Consider the following 16,440-nt stretch of genomic DNA (forward strand, 5'->3'; position numbering starts at 1 on the left):
TGAGCACTGGCTTTTTTGTTAGAAAATCACTTAGAGTTGTGGGATTGTTTGTTGTTGCTTGGTTTGGTTTGGTTAGTTTTTTTTTTTTTTTTGAAGGAATTAACTCGAGGCAACTGATCGCGCCGCCTGGGCTTCTAGGCGCCTCTAGGCCCCGAGCCGAAGCAGACGAGCTCAAGTCCTCCAGGGGGGCTAGAGGGGCGCCGCGGCGCCTCGTCGCGGCGGCACTCTCTGGCGCCCAGGCGCTTCCGGGCGGCGCGGGCCGGCATGGCGGTGGCGGGGGAGCGGCCCGGCCTGGGGCCGGGGCCGGGGCGCGGGGAGGCCCCGTTCAGCCCCTCGGTGCTGGGCACCAGAGAGCAGTGAGTGGCGGCGGTGGCGGGCAGGGGCCGCCCCAGGTCAGGTGTCCAGTGGGAGCGCCGTGGTGGTGGTGTGTGCGGAGCGGCCTGCTGAGGGGGGCGAGGGCGAACCCCCTTCCCCTCCTCGCTCAGCTACTGCAGAAGCACGTTTGCTCAGGAGTAAAGGGTAGTTTTTGCCCTCGTCATGTGGGCACAGCCTTCCCTCTCCTGTTCTCGTTCTCTCGTCTAAATCTTTTCCCGTGTTAATTGCAACGTCCTGTCCGTTTTTTTTCTCCCTCCCTGCTCTAGCTGGGATGCTGCTTATGAGCGAGAACTGCAGACTTTCCAAGACACTGGAGATGCTGGGGAAATTTGGTAAAGAGAATAACTCCACTGGAGCGTTCATATTGTTTTCTTTAAAAACTATATTTTGCAAAGGCACAGCCACGCGTCTAGTGGGTTACTGAATAGCTCTGGATGTTGGCAGAATGATGGGAGATTTTAATCTTGAAGCCACCAGATCCTCTGTGGCCCAATTTGGCAAACTGATTTCTAAGTTGCATTTGGACCACTGTTGTTACAAGGGAAGTGAGGTGGTAGTTACTGTCTGTTTTACTAATAAATATTCATTTTTATCACTGAGCTTAGTTTTAACTAGGCAAGCTGCTAATGCTGTGCTGTGTTTTAATATATTGAGAGCTTCACCTGCCAGAGCTGATATTTCAGTGAATTGGGTTCATTTAAACTTAAACAAAGCAAACTCAGAATGTGGTCTGTATCAGTTGTTGCCCAGGTGCTTCAGGAACAGGTGCTTAACAAAAGCTGCAGAGAGGAAGTCATGAAACAGAATTACTGTGTCTTTAGTATGTCTTGGCTGTCTGGGTTACCTGAGTCCCTGTTTTTAATAGGTTTGGAGAAGAAAGCATGATTCGCTTAATCAGATGGATGCAAAAACGCAAGATCCCCCTTGACAGCTCTGTGCTTGACATTGGAACTGGAAATGGTGTTTTACTGGTTGAACTGGTTGGTATATTGCAAAGTTTGTGCTTTTGATACAGAATCACTGCTCAGAACAGAATAGTTTACGTATAGTTCTCACAAATGAGAGTAATCATGGCAAGCTGTAACTTATGTGAAAGCCAAAAAGCGAGCAGCCTATCTGGCAGCTTCTTCTGTGCTTTTTCCATCAACAGAGCACTCGTTAGAGTACATGACGTCTTAGTACTCTTAAACTAAACGCATATAGAAGTGAAATGAATTCAGTGCTGTTGATATGCCTTAAAGAACATCCTGCCACAAAGGCAAGACATAATTGCAACTGGGTGCCAGGCAGCCTTATGGGACTTAGATATCTAACTCATTGAACCGGCAGTGCCGTTACGGGTTTTCAAAAGTCCACATCTAGCCATATATTCTTCTACCAAATTAAAATGCCTGCCCTTTTTGATAGATACACTTAACGTACTAGTTTCTAGGTACTTCCCAGGCTAGCAGTATTTTTGATTTCTAAAGTTTAAAAGCGTTTCTTTAAAGCAATGTTAACATTTAAGTTAGTGAGCGTTTCAGGTAGCCAGCTTGAATATCCCATATTTTAACTTTACTCTTCTGTTTTCCCACATTTAAAAATGCTTTTCTTCCCATTGTTGTGTAGAACACCCACAGATGAGGAAGTGAAGTTGATTAATACGCAAAGTACTTTCACGTGCAAAACTAGACCCTTTGTCCATGCTCAGTTCTGATAATAATACTCGTTACTTGTGGAAAATGTAGTTAAAACCAATTTGCTCATGTAAACACTTTAAAAAGTTGATGACACTTACTTTCAAAAAGTGTCCATTTCTGTTAGGGTGGAAACCCCTTTCCAGATGTGCCTTAAAGTGTGATAATGCTGTTATTATGTAGTGGAACAAGTAGTTTAGCAGCTGCAGTATTCCTTTCCTGTTTTTGAGCGAGTCCTCTGGTGTAACATAGCAGGAGGGTTGGTAAAGAAAGTAGCTGTCATACTGTAACGTTTTCTGCTCTTATATATTCTCTATTAACTCCATTAGACACTGTGGAAATCGAAATGGATGCATGCCAAAGTCAGGTTTATAATGGAAATACCACTGGGATATTTTCAGCATGGACTTTGATTTTTGAAAAGTTAAAAGCCTTTGCAGGGTTTGGCTGCCACAGTCTTCAGTACAGAAGTCGTATCATCAAAAGTAAATCATTCATTAAGAGAAGTTAATAGTAAGGCCTAATAGTGATATTCTTTTACTGCAATACTAACTGTATCATAGCTGAAACATCTAATGGAAAAATCTGTTTATAAGGCTTTAATTTTATACTGGCAACACTTAAATCTGAAATTGATTTCATTTTATAACAGCAAAACAACAGCCTGTTAGCTTTTAAAAAGTATTACATTGCCGTAAGAGCGCCCTGCTGTACGTAAGTACCTCAAGTTCTGTTGTTAATCTACTAAGAAATTTTCAGTGCAGCCCCTATGTGAAAAGTGACTTTAAAAATTACATAATTTATCATCTCTAAATGATTCAGGATCTCACTTGCTTAGTTGATGCAAAAGAATATTTTTTGTGTTAGCTGCTAGGTTTTGAAAATTGAGTTAGGATTACTTTGGCAAGCTCATCAACTACAGTCGAACAGTTCTGCCACTGGAGCTTGGACTTAGTAATGCCGTGGAATGGCAGTACTGAAGAGGGAAGTCAGAATTTAGTTATACAGGATATTAAGGAGCATGTCCCCGGAAGGTAGCTGCTGAGGGTATGTATCGGGCTCTCTTCAGAACAGGAAGAAGCGCCATAGAACGAGGCTCGTAATGGCTTGCCTGGGGTCCGGTATTCCCTTAGCAGTAAAGAATAGTAAATGGGAGTATAGTGAGAAAACTGCTCTTAATTGCAGGTAGATTTGAATGAGGCATCGTTAGTTCCAACAGGGAATACTGCACAAAAAGGAGGCAAAATAGCTGACTGGCAAACAGGTAATAAGTAGGTCCCTTTGCAGTTGTTATACGTGCAGTAGACCATACTCCTGCCCCGGCGTACTTGAGAGGTCTGGTAGGCTGCACTGATGACCCAATTTTTTCCTTCCAAAAATTCCAGCTCTTATAAGGAAATATTGCTGCCATGTGGAGCTCTGACCTTCTCTTTTTCTGAGGAGCGTGGGAGCCAAAAGTATTGAAAAACTTCTCTGAAGTGAAGGGAATTCACCACCCAAGTGAGGGGATTTACCGTGCGACACCAAAAGCCCGCACATGGTGCAGCACTAATGACATTGCAAACTACCTTCTGCTGTTTAACCTGTTTTTTCAAGAAGTAGCAGAAAAGTGCTTGTAAATACCAGCTTCGGGACCTAAATCAAATTCCAGTGTGCAGTGCAGTCATTTTTGGTGGTTTTGGGGGAATGATCTCTTCCTGTCCATAGGCAGGAGTAATCAGGCCATACAAGTTTAGCAGCACTGCCTGTTGTTTATCCTCAAACTTTTCTTCCCTGCCCCAGAGACTATAGGAGTGAATGGAAACTCCCTAAAGTGACTCAAGCTCTTCCTTTCCAAACCGAGGGGGCTGTTGTGGGATCTGTTCTTCCACCCTCAAGCTTTCAGCTCAGGCATCTTAGGAAGCTTGGTTCTCTCTTGGAGCTCTGGGGAGGAACGTGGGCAGAGGACCGAGCAATATGCTGTTCTTCATCAAATACAAACAAAGCAGTCTTTGTGTTTAGCTGAAATTAGTCCTCAGTTAACAGCAGCTGGCTAGCACTGAGCTCACACAAATTGAAGGGCTGCTGGGAGGAGGAGGGAGTATTTAAAAAAAATCTCTTCACAGTGTTCCTTGTTGTCGAGGTATCAACCTTTGGAACAAGTAGAGATTCTGCTTCTATGCTAGTTGAAGCCCACGTATTGTTCAAAAACGAACAACGCACCTCCCTGTCTCTCTGCTGTTACTGCCTGCAGCTGACTGTAAGATCGTACCCTTTCCTGTTAGGTTTGGACTTAGCCAGGCCAACTGACCTACATGGTACCCAAATCTGGTCACTTCCGTTCCTTCTATCAGACTGAAACTGTGTTACCACCCCCCTCCTGCACTCCAACTCCAGCTGATGCACGGTGTGTTAGCCCATCTGCTTTGCAAAAGGGTTGCTAGGATCTGATTGCCTGATTTCTTTGCACTGGCTTATCGTTATCTAATTCAAGGTTGGATTGGCTGAAAGTCTCTGTGTACTTTTCTCTGTGGTTCATAACCTGTCTGTGGAAATTACAGCAAAGACCTTGTTGCATTCGGATAATTGTATTCAGTTAGATATTAGCCTCAATAATTAGGAAGCCATAAGGTTTTACAGTAGTTTCCTTCACTAATAAAATGTATTACATATTTTGGCTTATCTGATTTAGGTTATGAATCAAATACTTGCATAACATGTGAGATTAAGCAGTTATTAAAGAGGGTTTCTTCTCATTGTGAAGCACCTGGCATTGGCAGATGTTCTCGTCACTGAAAATTTCTGTGTTCTAGGTTACTTTTGGTGCAGATAAGAAAGCCTGTTCCCTTCCAGGGTACTTCTTTTCACAGTTCTACTCAGTTTTCCACAAAACTGAAATAAACTTTCTTAGCTTTTCATTAGCTTTCAATTAAGAATTCTTCTGATGAGGTATTGCACAGAATGGAGTCATTTCAGCTCATTTCCCCAGCTGTTTCACTCCTGTGATGATAACAGGAATAAAAATGAGTAAAAAGGTTTTTTTTTTTTTCATCAGGAGGAAGAGCGGTGACATGGATTACAGAGAGGGAATACACTTTTTGACTAAATATAGTTTGCTGGCACGCTGATTAAGATTCTCTACTTCTGTCTAGGCAAAATCTGGTTACACTAATCTCACTGGGATTGATTACTCTCCTTCTGCAATACAACTTTCAGAAAAAGTAAAAGAGAAAGAAGGGATGTCTAACATTAAATTCCAGGTAAGTGCTGAGAGAAAGTATGTTAAGGAAATAGAAAGGAGTTGAACCCAAGGTTCAGTGACCTACTTGCTATGCAAATGCTTTCACTGGACTATATTAGCAGTGTCTCTTGAAATTCATTTGTATTTTAGACCTCATGGGAGGACTCTAAACAAAGCTTGTTAATAAATCTGTATGTGCAAGAAGATCTCTTGGTCTATTTTTTTTCTGTTCACAATAGCTGTTAGGGCTGAAAAGATTGCCCTGCTTCTAGGAGGGGGCAGAACGGTGGATTGTCGAGTGGATTTGTGGATTTGACGGGTTCTGTGATTTACTTAATACGTTCTACATTTTGGATTTGAGATAAAATATTAAACTCTTAACTGAAAGAATGCCTACCAGTAGTTATACAGCGGGAAGTTTGAGTGAACTGCCTTTCCTACTGAGCATTCTGTCTCTGCTGTGTTGTTTTCCCCTACAGCTCTACCTGCGTGATGTCTCGTTTCTTATATGTCGACTGTAATGTCTTTGTGGCGGGCGCTGTCTTTTGTTTTGTGTTTGTACAGTGCCTGGCACGCTGGTAGAGCCTGGGAAACCAGGGATCAAAATACAAATAATGATTGAAAGAATGAACTTCCAAATATGTTAGCTTGAGCTTTAGAGGGACAGATATGTACATCGGCTTTACAGCAAATAAATTATTATGTAATTCACAGAGGACAAAGAAGATAAACGTGGCATTATAATGCAAAAAGTCTCTGAGTTACCCTCCCCTAAACATACCTATTGTCAGGTTGAAGGCTTTCTGTTATAAAGTGTTGGTTTGCATTAAAGATTCAGGGGCTCCTGAGTGTAAGATTGTTTTCACAGTTTTAGACTTCTGGTTTAGGTAGAAGACTTCCTGGCTCTATCAGCTGAGCTGTCAGGATTTCAAATTTGTATTGACAAGGGGACTTTTGATGCCATAAGCCTTAATCCTGAGAATGCGGTTGGAAAGAGGAAGCAGTATGTGAGATCTCTCTGCAGTGTGTTGAAACCAGAAGGCTTTTTCCTCATAACATCTTGTAACTGGACCAAGGAGGAGTTACTGAATGAGTTCAGAGAAGGTAAGCCGTTGAACAGAGTCATCTACTAACTTGTGGACCTTCAAGGGTACAGTAGGTAAATTTTAATGTCCCAGTGTTAACATATTTACTTTTATCAAATCAGGCTTAGACAAGCTGGTGGTAACAAGACTAATAAATGCCTCAGCCTATCTTCAGCATGGTTTTTTTTTTTTCCCAAGAACTACAGCTTCTTTATTTGCCAGTGCCGATGTGTCAAAGGAGCACAGGTTGTGTTCTACTTCGGACAACAAAAATTTCAGACTAGTTACGCTGGGAAAGTAGGGAATTCTATATTCCCGTGATTTTTTTTTTTTTCTTTCTCTTTTGGTCCTTTATTAACAGACCCAGTTCGCCCACCCAATTCATGTTGAAATTGGGGTAACGTTGTTTCTTATATTTAGGGGAACTGGCAAGTCTGGACTGTGACCTGCTAGGTCACCTGCTCAGTGACCTTTCTGATCCGCTCTGAGGGTTTTTTTAACATGCTGGTCAGCTCCTGAATCTCATGCCTGAAACTCAAGAGTGTGGATCTAACACAACCATCCCTTCTGAGGAGCTAAAATTACTGGCGAGTTATCTTTTCTGCCGTTAATTTGTGTGATTCAGCCAGCTGAGATTTTTATTATCCGTGGAAGGGTTTCAGCTATATAAAGCAGCAATGCAGTGTAACAATACAGTCCTATAAACTTAGAAAGTAACTGACTTGCAAGTTTTCCAGACCAATAAAAGAATGGTTTGCAAAGGGTTATCCAAGAGGAGAATAAAATTACTTCCTTCTAATAAAAGCATTTTAATTTCTGTCTGGCAGGATTTGAAATTCTGGAGGAGCTGCCAACACCCAAGTTTTGCTTTGGAGGAAGAATTGGAAACAGTGTAACAGCCTTGGTTTTCCAAAGAAAAAAAGTGGAACCATCCATCTTGGATAAATTAGATTAGTTGAGAAAAGAAAAGCCTGGACTTTAAAGAAAACCTGACAAAAAACCTCAGACACGTGTGTAAATAAATACTCTCTGAGTGCACAGTAAAACACTGTGTATGGAACTCCAAGGGACCGTAAAATGTTGCCCTAGGAACATTTCAACTTTGCATAACTTGCCTGTAAATTTTGTCCTTGCTACAACCTTATTTGTTTTGGGAAGCTGCGAGTTTGTAAGTGAGAGGAAAACAAGGCATTCTAATTTTTATGACTAATACAACTGAATGCTTTTTGCATTTGGAATGCAAAGATTATGTGTTTTTTAATTTTTATTTTGATAACTGGTCATCAGTAGAGGCAAATGTATTTTATAAAGCAGAAATCTCTTTTCTCTGTTGTGTGGTATAATGGGAACAAGCTATTAACTGCTGGATCTTTTATTTTTTTCTTAGGTAAACATGAATGTAACAGCATTATCCAAAACCAATATTTAGTTAAATAAGGACGGAAATGAATATAAAAGCTGTAGCACTTGCAAAACAGAAACAGCGCGTTAAATTCAGATTTTCAGAAGTTCTCAGACTCAGCGTAGTTCTGTTTCCACTGAAATAGCCTCCCTCTGGGGGAAAAGAGTTGATCTATTGAGTGTTTTTACAAAATCTCACTTGCCTGAATGTATGCATGCTTTGCCAGTTATTTCCACCGATTCCAGGAATATATAAAGGTGCGATGTTATAATATCACTAGTAGGTGACACATACCTCTTTCATTATTAGTTTGCTATATAGTAACGTCTTGAGAGCCAATAACGAACATCTGCTTTTCCAGTGAATTTTTCAGGACAGATTTTAGCTGCATAAACCCCAAAGAGTACAAGGCGTAACTATTCACTCCATTTTTTTCCTTCTGTGTGTGATCCTTTTCTTTTTTAAATTTCCTTGCCTTCATTTCTTCTGGTTTTGCAGAATCCTGCTATTGCTTGAAAGGATGGAAAGCAATATTTCCTTATGCCTTGACAGCCGTTTGCAGGTGACAGTAAGCATGTTATTTCAAGCATCCAGGAGGTCCTATTAGGAAATGAGTTTTCGTTTCATGGAAGAAGGTGACGTTTGTTCAGAGGACTGCTCTTCACAGTTTCGAGTCTGAGCGGGGTTCAGGAGGTCTCTAACGGTCAAGAAATATTTCTAGCAGTTCCCCAGGGTAAGAAATGCGGCAGAAACGGTGTGCGCTGTGGTGGATCCTCCCTCTGTTATCAGTCCGATGATGTCTTCAAGGCAGGAATCCTAAATTCTATACATCTTTTTGTACAACGGGACAATAGTGGTTGCTTTGGAAGAATAGCCTAACAGCAGTGGTGAGGAAGCTTAGGTCCAGTGAATAGAGTTCTTTGCGTATTTCATTAGGCTCATTTTCCTAATTTAAGTGCCAAAACCAAGATCTTGTCATCATCTTAGTAACTATTGTAGTACAATGTATTCCATCTGCCCCAAAGGCTTCCAGCAGCCAACAGGAATGCTATTAAATGTCAGACATAGTGTATTTTTGATGGAGTTGTTCAAAGGATTCAAAGTACACTACTGATACCAAGCTCAGTACAAAAGGTATGGCACTTTTGTAACAAATCTGGGATCAGTTAGGGTTAATAAAGGCAAATTTTAATGGGCAAGTACTCTAGCAGGATATGTTTGGGGCAGCTGTTTTATCCGCATCTGTAATTTTTGCTAATGAAGGCACGATACGGATTTAATCATGGAATGAGAATAAATTAATGACTGTGCTGGATTTTCTTTTAATCAACTAAGGGGAATTTACTGTAGATTCACACTGCATAAGATACATAGCTTTCAGGGCAAGTATTGATTTCTTCTACATGTAGGATTGATTGTTTGGTTTTGTTTTTAGATACTATTTGTCTATCATTTTGAAAGTTAAGAAATAAGCTTCCTAAAATAGCTGCATATAAATCTTGACACCAGAAATCATGAAAAATATGTCATGCAAGTTGCAAAGACAGCATGTGGTTCCTGTGCCCTACCTTTGGGATTGTGGGGTCCAGTCATAAGGTGCGTACACAGATAATGTCACCGCTAAAATATTATCTTGCTGTCTGAAGGCATCGCAGGCCTGTTGTTAGGAGCCTTTAATACTGGTTATCTGAAGGAGTTTGGGACAGGAATGTGTTCTTCCCCATAGACAAGGGTCTGTTCTTTGTGCATAGGCAGTTGTCTTTATCATCTCTGTGTTACGTTCAGGCAGAATGCACGTGCCTGTCTCTTTCTCAGGTCTGTATAGAGGTTTACGAGTAGCATGCACAAGAAGGCGGAAAAGAAAGAGTCTGCAGATAGGCACATGTATGGGGAGGAAAGGTTAGGAGTGGGAAAATGGGTAGGCTCTCACAAGTGGAATGGCTTTGATTCTTATGTTTGTAGCGGCTCCTGTGCAGTCTCAGATGACTGCATGAGCTATTGCTTGAACCTAATGATTTCTCCCTCTAATCTATGTAGTTCTATGTAATCTATGTAGCATAAATGCAGTGCACATATCCTAAGACAGGCCCAAGCACTTTCAAGTATCACTGGGGAGTAGAAAAATCCTTGTAAAACATATTTTGGGAGGTTTTTTTTAAGATAATAAGAACCGAAGGCCTACTATTTGAAAATTACTGTGTCAGAAATGTGATGAATAATGGAGTCTAGGCAGTGGTTTTAATACTGACTATCAATGGCTTTTTATTGACTAGTAAGATTTGGAAATGACATGTCAGTGTCCTTGATTTTGGGCAGTTCATCTGGCTAGATGCTTCTTTGTGAAGGTATGATCTTTCAATTGTTATGCTTTTCATTGAAAAGCCTATTTAAAAAAGGGAAGAAATGGCAGTGAGTCGGGAGCTATGGGTCTCCGCTTGTGGTTTGGGGAGCATTTCATGGTGGTTCGTAAAGGTGGGTATTGTCATAAATGCACAGATGCGTGACTTGGTTTCAGCTGCAAAGTCAGACTACAGGTGAATAAATACAGCTTTTGAAATACTTTTTACTGCTATTGCTCTGCTATCAAGAGACTCTATTTGTGATTTCGCTGTCCAATACAAGGCTTGTGGCTAGCAAAATTAACATCTTCCATGGATCTCAACAGTGGATGAGCCTGCAGACTTTTTGTGCAGTACCAAGATTAGGCTGGGTGACACTGCAGAGCTGGCATGCCATTCTGCATCTGTGCACGGTTGTGCAGAGAGGGTAGGCAGAACAGAAAGGATTTATGTTCCCTTGTTGATCTACAGCATGTTGAAAACTGAAATCCTCTTCCTGCCAGTGGGCTTTGTGTCTCGCTTCATGATCCAGATACCAGACTCAATGAGATGACTGGAAAGAGAAGGAAGGTGTCAGCTCGTGCCCTCCAGAGGGATCCACAGCTTTGAAATGAAATCTCTCCCTTTCTTCCTAAGGAATTCAACCTCAAGACCATGATGCAAACTACATCTCGTCTTCTAGGTTGGGTGTTTCCAGCGGTAGTACGTGCAACTCTAGTTGGGGTTTTAATCCCACCATTGTGACACCTCCTTGCTACTTATAAGAGAGCTGTATTCGAGGCTAAGTACATATTCGAGTTAAGTACGTGTCCAACACACACATCTCATGTAGGAGTCTCAGATTTGAGTTATAACCTGAGTCTCACAGCGTTAGCACGGAGGACTATTTTTAGCACTGTCTTCCTTTCCTCCATGCACACCTACAACTGCACTTTGATGGCTAGAGTCACTTCATTTCTCTATGTTTGTCTCTTGTTTCAGCATTATCTTAGATCATTTTCTTCACTGCTGAAGAAAAGCTTAATTTACACTAACTACCCAAGCATACCTGGTGGTTGCCAGCTACTCCACTGCAGTATTTTATAGGAGCAAGACACCTATAGATACAGCAGGAAGAAAGTTGGGTGAACTAACCTTGGTTTAGTACATATTCCAGTGCAGAAAAGGGCTCTTCATCAGCACTAGAGCTTTATAGGAGAAAATATAATTTTTCGTACTCTAATAACTGATCTTTAGAAAGTGAAGCTGTGGCTTCATCTCACAGGCTCTCCAGGCCAAGCCACGTGCCATGCTGCTTTTGGTTTGGCTGCCAGTTGCTGCAGTACAAATAGCAGAGGAAGTGCACAGCCAAACAGTGCTTTGAATATACTGTCCCGTACCTTAAGTATAATAATAATGTATTTAAAAGATTGACCATAAGAGGCCAAGGTGGAACGTGGGACTGTCTGCGGCATGGGATTTGCTGTGCAGAACCAGAGCGCTCAGGGGCTGGGCTGACGCCTTCGCAGAGTTTGCATTGTCGCTATGCTTAAGCAATGAAAAGGATCCCCCTCTGAGGGAGCATGTCTGTGATTAGAAATGGAGAAGTTCTCTCCCATAGTGTGTATGCAGGCTGTTTTGATTCTGCCTCTAGATTTCTGGTGCAGGTCATAGCATCTGTGGGGCCAGAGGGTCAGAGACCCGCAGGGGCAAATGAGGCAGTTACCCGAAACGGCTCGCTTTAGTACCCTTGGGTTTGTAACCAGGTGTGCAAAGCGAAGCCACATGTGCAGCATAGGTACCTGGGAAGCTAGGGAGCTGGGCCGGCACTGGTCTTGGCAGCTTCTTAGGGGATACTTTTACATAAGTATGTTGTCTTGAATAGTTTATCCACGTTAGGCACACCTTGCTTTTCTTCGTCACTGGTTTTCTATGTATTTCCATGTTCCAAGAAAGCACTGAGAGTTTTGTAGCCGTTGTAAGGAAAATGCACGAATGTATATTCTGCTATGTCTGTTCTACAGCGTTCCAAGGTACCTAGCTAGAGACTGCCAAAAATTATGTTATTTCATACGAGACAAAAACTTTTAAGTATGGTATTTAGCAACATACAGCAAAATTTTCAGTGTTTTGGCACTCAGTGCTTTCCCAATCTTGGCATATAGAAAGGTAGAGAGCACGCCTTGCTGCAACGAAAACAGTATTATTTTATAAGCCCTTTGAGCATTTTAACATATCAAATCATCTGTAAAATACATGGAAAGCCCATAGAAAATAAATGGGCCAGGGCTTTGCATTGCCATAAGGAGACCTGCCTTTGCATTCCCATTGGTTGTTCTCCTTTCTGGGATAAGAGGAGAGGGAGGCTGCGCTGCGTAACGTTACCTACCCCTTTGGCCAAATGGGTGGTGCAGGCAGATACGGAGGGGACGGTTTGTTGTATGCCTTGGCTGGAAGTACGCTGAGCCTGATCTAAGCCTTTTGCATAGCTGTTGATTTGGGGAACAATTAATGGATACCTAGGGGCTTTCAGTGAAAGGGGATGAAGTGTTATAGCCTCAAGACAAAGGAGAAAAAGTAACGCTGGCATGTTTTATTTGACACACACAAGGGCAAAGGCAACCCATGGCTTAATTTCCATTTGGTAGGTAACAGTATAGCTTGGAATAAGCATATTTCTAGGTTACTGGAAATTGCACTGAGTGCTGTCAGGCAAACAAGTGATGTAGCTGCAAGGTAGCATATAAATTCTGGATAATAGCAAGTGCATAAGGCAGTGCTGGAAAGCCGGAGGTAATAAACACTGGTGAGAGAACAGAAACGAGCCTCAGCACCCTGGCCAGGTGTTCATGGACAGTGTCACATGTCAAGCAGAGATGGGAAGAATACGCGTTTATTGAGTAATTAGAAATGTCGATAGGGTTGTGAACCAAAACCCTTCATTAGCAGCACAGAGACATGCCCGCATGGTGTGATAAACCCACATCCATCCTGAAACACTGACCAAGAAAAGGCAGGCTAGCGTGGAGAACAGTCAGATTTTCTCTAACGCTTCCACTGAAAAGTGAGTTGGTGTTTCAAGCAGAAGGATCTAGGCTCTTTCATCCCAGGCCGTGGTAGCGGGTAGGCTTGCTGGCTGCTGCCCTAACCTAGGGCGCCTGAACTCCACAGGTACTGCATTTTTTGATTATCCAACGTAGCATTCTGGTCTGAGCACGTCCACAGCTGCCTCAGTTGCTGTGTATGAGGGACAACTCTTGGCTTATCCTAAGCCAATTCAGATGCAAAAGTAGATGACAAAGCGATTAGTGCATTCAAGTGTGAGAAGAGTTCGCTTATGTATTTTATGGTCTTAATTATTTTATGCTACAGCTGCTTCATTAAAAAAATGCAATCAACTAGAAGAGTTAGGAGCCAGGTCTACCCATGCTGCAGGCTAGTGCTTAATTTACCAGGAGAACGTCCTGTTAGGCTACAGGGTTAGGTTCACTCTGGCCGACCAGCTTTTTCCTGTTTTTAATACCAAGTGGTGCAGCATTAGCAGTGCTTCCGTTGCCCTTATCCTAGGTCAGCTTCTAGGGCAGCCGTAGTGCCCTCTCCCAAGGTGGGGAGGGAAGCAGAAAGTGAAACAGGGAGCTGAAACCAGAAGTTGTTGCATGTGTGTAACAAATAATCTGTGAAATAAAAGAGGGATTTCTAGGTTTGGTGTGAATCCCATTGTAGCCAAATATAGGAAGAACTACGCTCCTCATTACAACCCTCTGCACAGCAACCCTTTATTTAGTGAGGGTATCAGGTCTCCTGGATTCAGGTACTCTGTGAACTAGAACATGTTGATCGTATTAGAGAGATGTGCTTGTTATCGGGGTATGAAATATTTGTGAAAGATACTTCTGCATGCTGTCGCTTAGATTCCTTGAATTTTAGGATTTCTCCTGAAACTGGAGGGTAATTTCTGAAACAGGTCTCCGTTCCGTGCTGTCGGAGACCTTGAGCGGAGCCAAGATGCCCCTGTGAGTGCTTGGTACCCAGGCAGAGCCGGGCGGCTGGGACCTCACCTGCAGCTTAGACCTCCTCACTCTGTGCTTGGCATCAGGTAAGTCACTAGATTGCGTGCTGCCTGGTGGTGCTAGTGACAACCCTTCCTTGTCGCCTGGGCGTAACAGAAGGATAAAACCGCAAGTGACTGGAAACGCTCAGGTGCTTAGATGAACAGAGAAGAGTCGTAGGTTACCATGAGACGAATTCTGAAATTCTTAATAATGACTGCACATGTTACTAGAATAACAACAAACTATTAGATAGCAAACTGTTAGAAAGGCTGCAAAGAAACTACACTGTGGGTGCAACTGTCAGCCAAATACTTCACGCTGGCAAGTAAAGGAATATGTCTATCTACAGTACTTATCACTTAGAGCTAAATGTGTTAAAGACCTGGACCCCTCGTAGAATTACCGAGGGATCATAAAGATGACTAGCTTTTTTCCTATCCACAGCGTTTCCATCTACACAAGGAGCTTCTAGACTGACATCTGAGACAGATCTGCAGATTAAATCGGCTCAGGTTCTGACTTTACTCTCCACAACGACTAAACTTTCAGGTCCTGTTCTTCAAAGCTAAAAAGTGATTTCCATCTTTTCTGCTTTTGACAAATATCTCTTCCACTGTCACCAGAGCAGGGACTTGTGGCCTACCTTTATGTTTAAATGATGTGACTTAAAATAATGTCTGTGGAAAACAGGTTTATACTCAGGCAATGGGCTTTCATGCACACACAACACCCTGCAGCCAACCCATCAGTCTCGAAGCAGAGGGGATGAGCGGTTGAAAAGGCTGTCTTTGCACTGAGCTGCAGAAGTAGGCAGAAAGCAACCATCATCTCAGTTCTTGGAGACCGACCCTGCACTGCATGAGGCTGCCACAGGAATGGATTCAATTATGCTGCAAGCTTTTTGATTGAAACAGTCAACTGGGAAACCATAAAAACGCATTTTCAGACTTGATTCCCAAAGTTCTGGAAACGTGTCTTATTTTTATTGTTGCTGCTCTGAATATGTGATAAGAAAAGCAGGCAGTTTAACTGGGTTGGAAGAGCTAGATGCAAAAGCTCCTTCATGTCATCAAGCCCTTTCTTCTGTTTGTAGCCCATTAATAGCAGTTGCTCCTGACTCATGGTACATGTACCAAGCAGTGAACCACTTCGAGAGACTAGTCCTCGTTTCATTGGCAGGAGCTTCTCCTTCCTCAAACCTTTAAATTTGCTCCCACTACTTATTGTTACTTATCTCCTTTCCTCTTTATTATACTAAATGCTAATTGATAGTCTTCCTTGACATTTATTGTCTTGGACTGTGCGTCAGCCGGGCAGGACATTTTAAACCCTGCTGAACTGTTGCGTAGTTAAAGCCTCCCTTTCCTTCCAGGGTGCACGTGCCCTCACTGTGTGTTACCGCATATCACATCCAACAGTGGACCCAGCCGCCCAGCTAAACAGGTGAAATTTAGATGCTGAAGGCCCCGGATTCACGTCCTGATGACATCTGTGTTGTCTGCTTGCGTGTGTTCAAAATTAATGTTTAGGCTCTGTTTTGTAGTGAGTTCTGAACCTTCCTTTTAGCTGTCATGTAGTTTCCTTGTTTGCTACTTCTATTCTCTCTCGGAAGAAGCCTATGTGCTGCGTGCAATTCAGCTCGGATGGAAGGAAAATGTTATTGTTAAAGCAGATCGCGTCTAAAGGCTGTCTCCCAGATGAAGCCAAGCAGATGCATCTTGAATACTGCAAAGGATGCGTGGCCACCTTCGTCTGACAGTATTTTGCTGACCTTGTGCTCTGTCAAATGCCTCCTCCTGCAAGGAGTGCTGAGCAGGGGGAAAAATGGAGGCAAATGTTGGAGTGGGAAAATCTTCCCTTCATCCCGCAGGTGGGGCATGGTGTCGGACGGCGTATTTCTGTGACGACCCAGAAGCTCAAAGTGCAGCGTGACTTCGTAGGGCGAGGTCCTTCCCGGCAAGTTCGGGGAAGGGTCCGCTGCGCGCCCACCGCTCGGCGCTTGCAGGAGCCCCGCAAGAGAGAGGGGCTGGGCGAGGAGAGAGCAAGGCCAGCACGCGGGACCACCACAGCACGCGGGACCACCACAGCGCGCCGCCGCTTCGCCTTTCCCAGGGGCCCGGGGAGCCCCGACTGTGCTGGGGCACCAGGCTAGGCCAGCAGGAGTCACTCTAGGCCTCCGAATAGAAATTTAGGAAATTAACCCAAGTCTTCAAAACAGCCCAAGGGTGAAAGGGGGGGGGGGGGGCTATTTCTTTGAAAGCATTAAATGCAGAAAGTCGGTGCCTGCCGTTCGGTCTTGCCGAATTCTTTTG

The 16,440-nt window shown here is 43.1% G+C and overlaps 1 protein-coding gene across 1 annotated transcript; it reads left to right on the plus strand.

The window, feature by feature from the left end:
* Nucleotides 1–242: 242 nt before the first annotated feature.
* On the plus strand, nucleotides 243–7,864 carry EEF1AKMT2 (EEF1A lysine methyltransferase 2). Its single transcript, XM_068951475.1, has 6 exons — nucleotides 243–356; nucleotides 642–707; nucleotides 1,241–1,355; nucleotides 5,183–5,290; nucleotides 6,159–6,375; nucleotides 7,184–7,864. The coding sequence occupies exons 1-6, from the start codon at nucleotides 265–267 to the stop codon at nucleotides 7,309–7,311; spliced, it is 726 nt and encodes a 241-aa protein (XP_068807576.1). The 5' UTR covers nucleotides 243–264; the 3' UTR covers nucleotides 7,312–7,864.
* The last annotated feature ends 8,576 nt before the right edge of the window (nucleotides 7,865–16,440 follow it).

This window comes from Struthio camelus, chromosome 7, assembly GCF_040807025.1.
Source record: "Struthio camelus isolate bStrCam1 chromosome 7, bStrCam1.hap1, whole genome shotgun sequence".
NCBI lineage: Eukaryota > Metazoa > Chordata > Aves > Struthioniformes > Struthionidae > Struthio > Struthio camelus.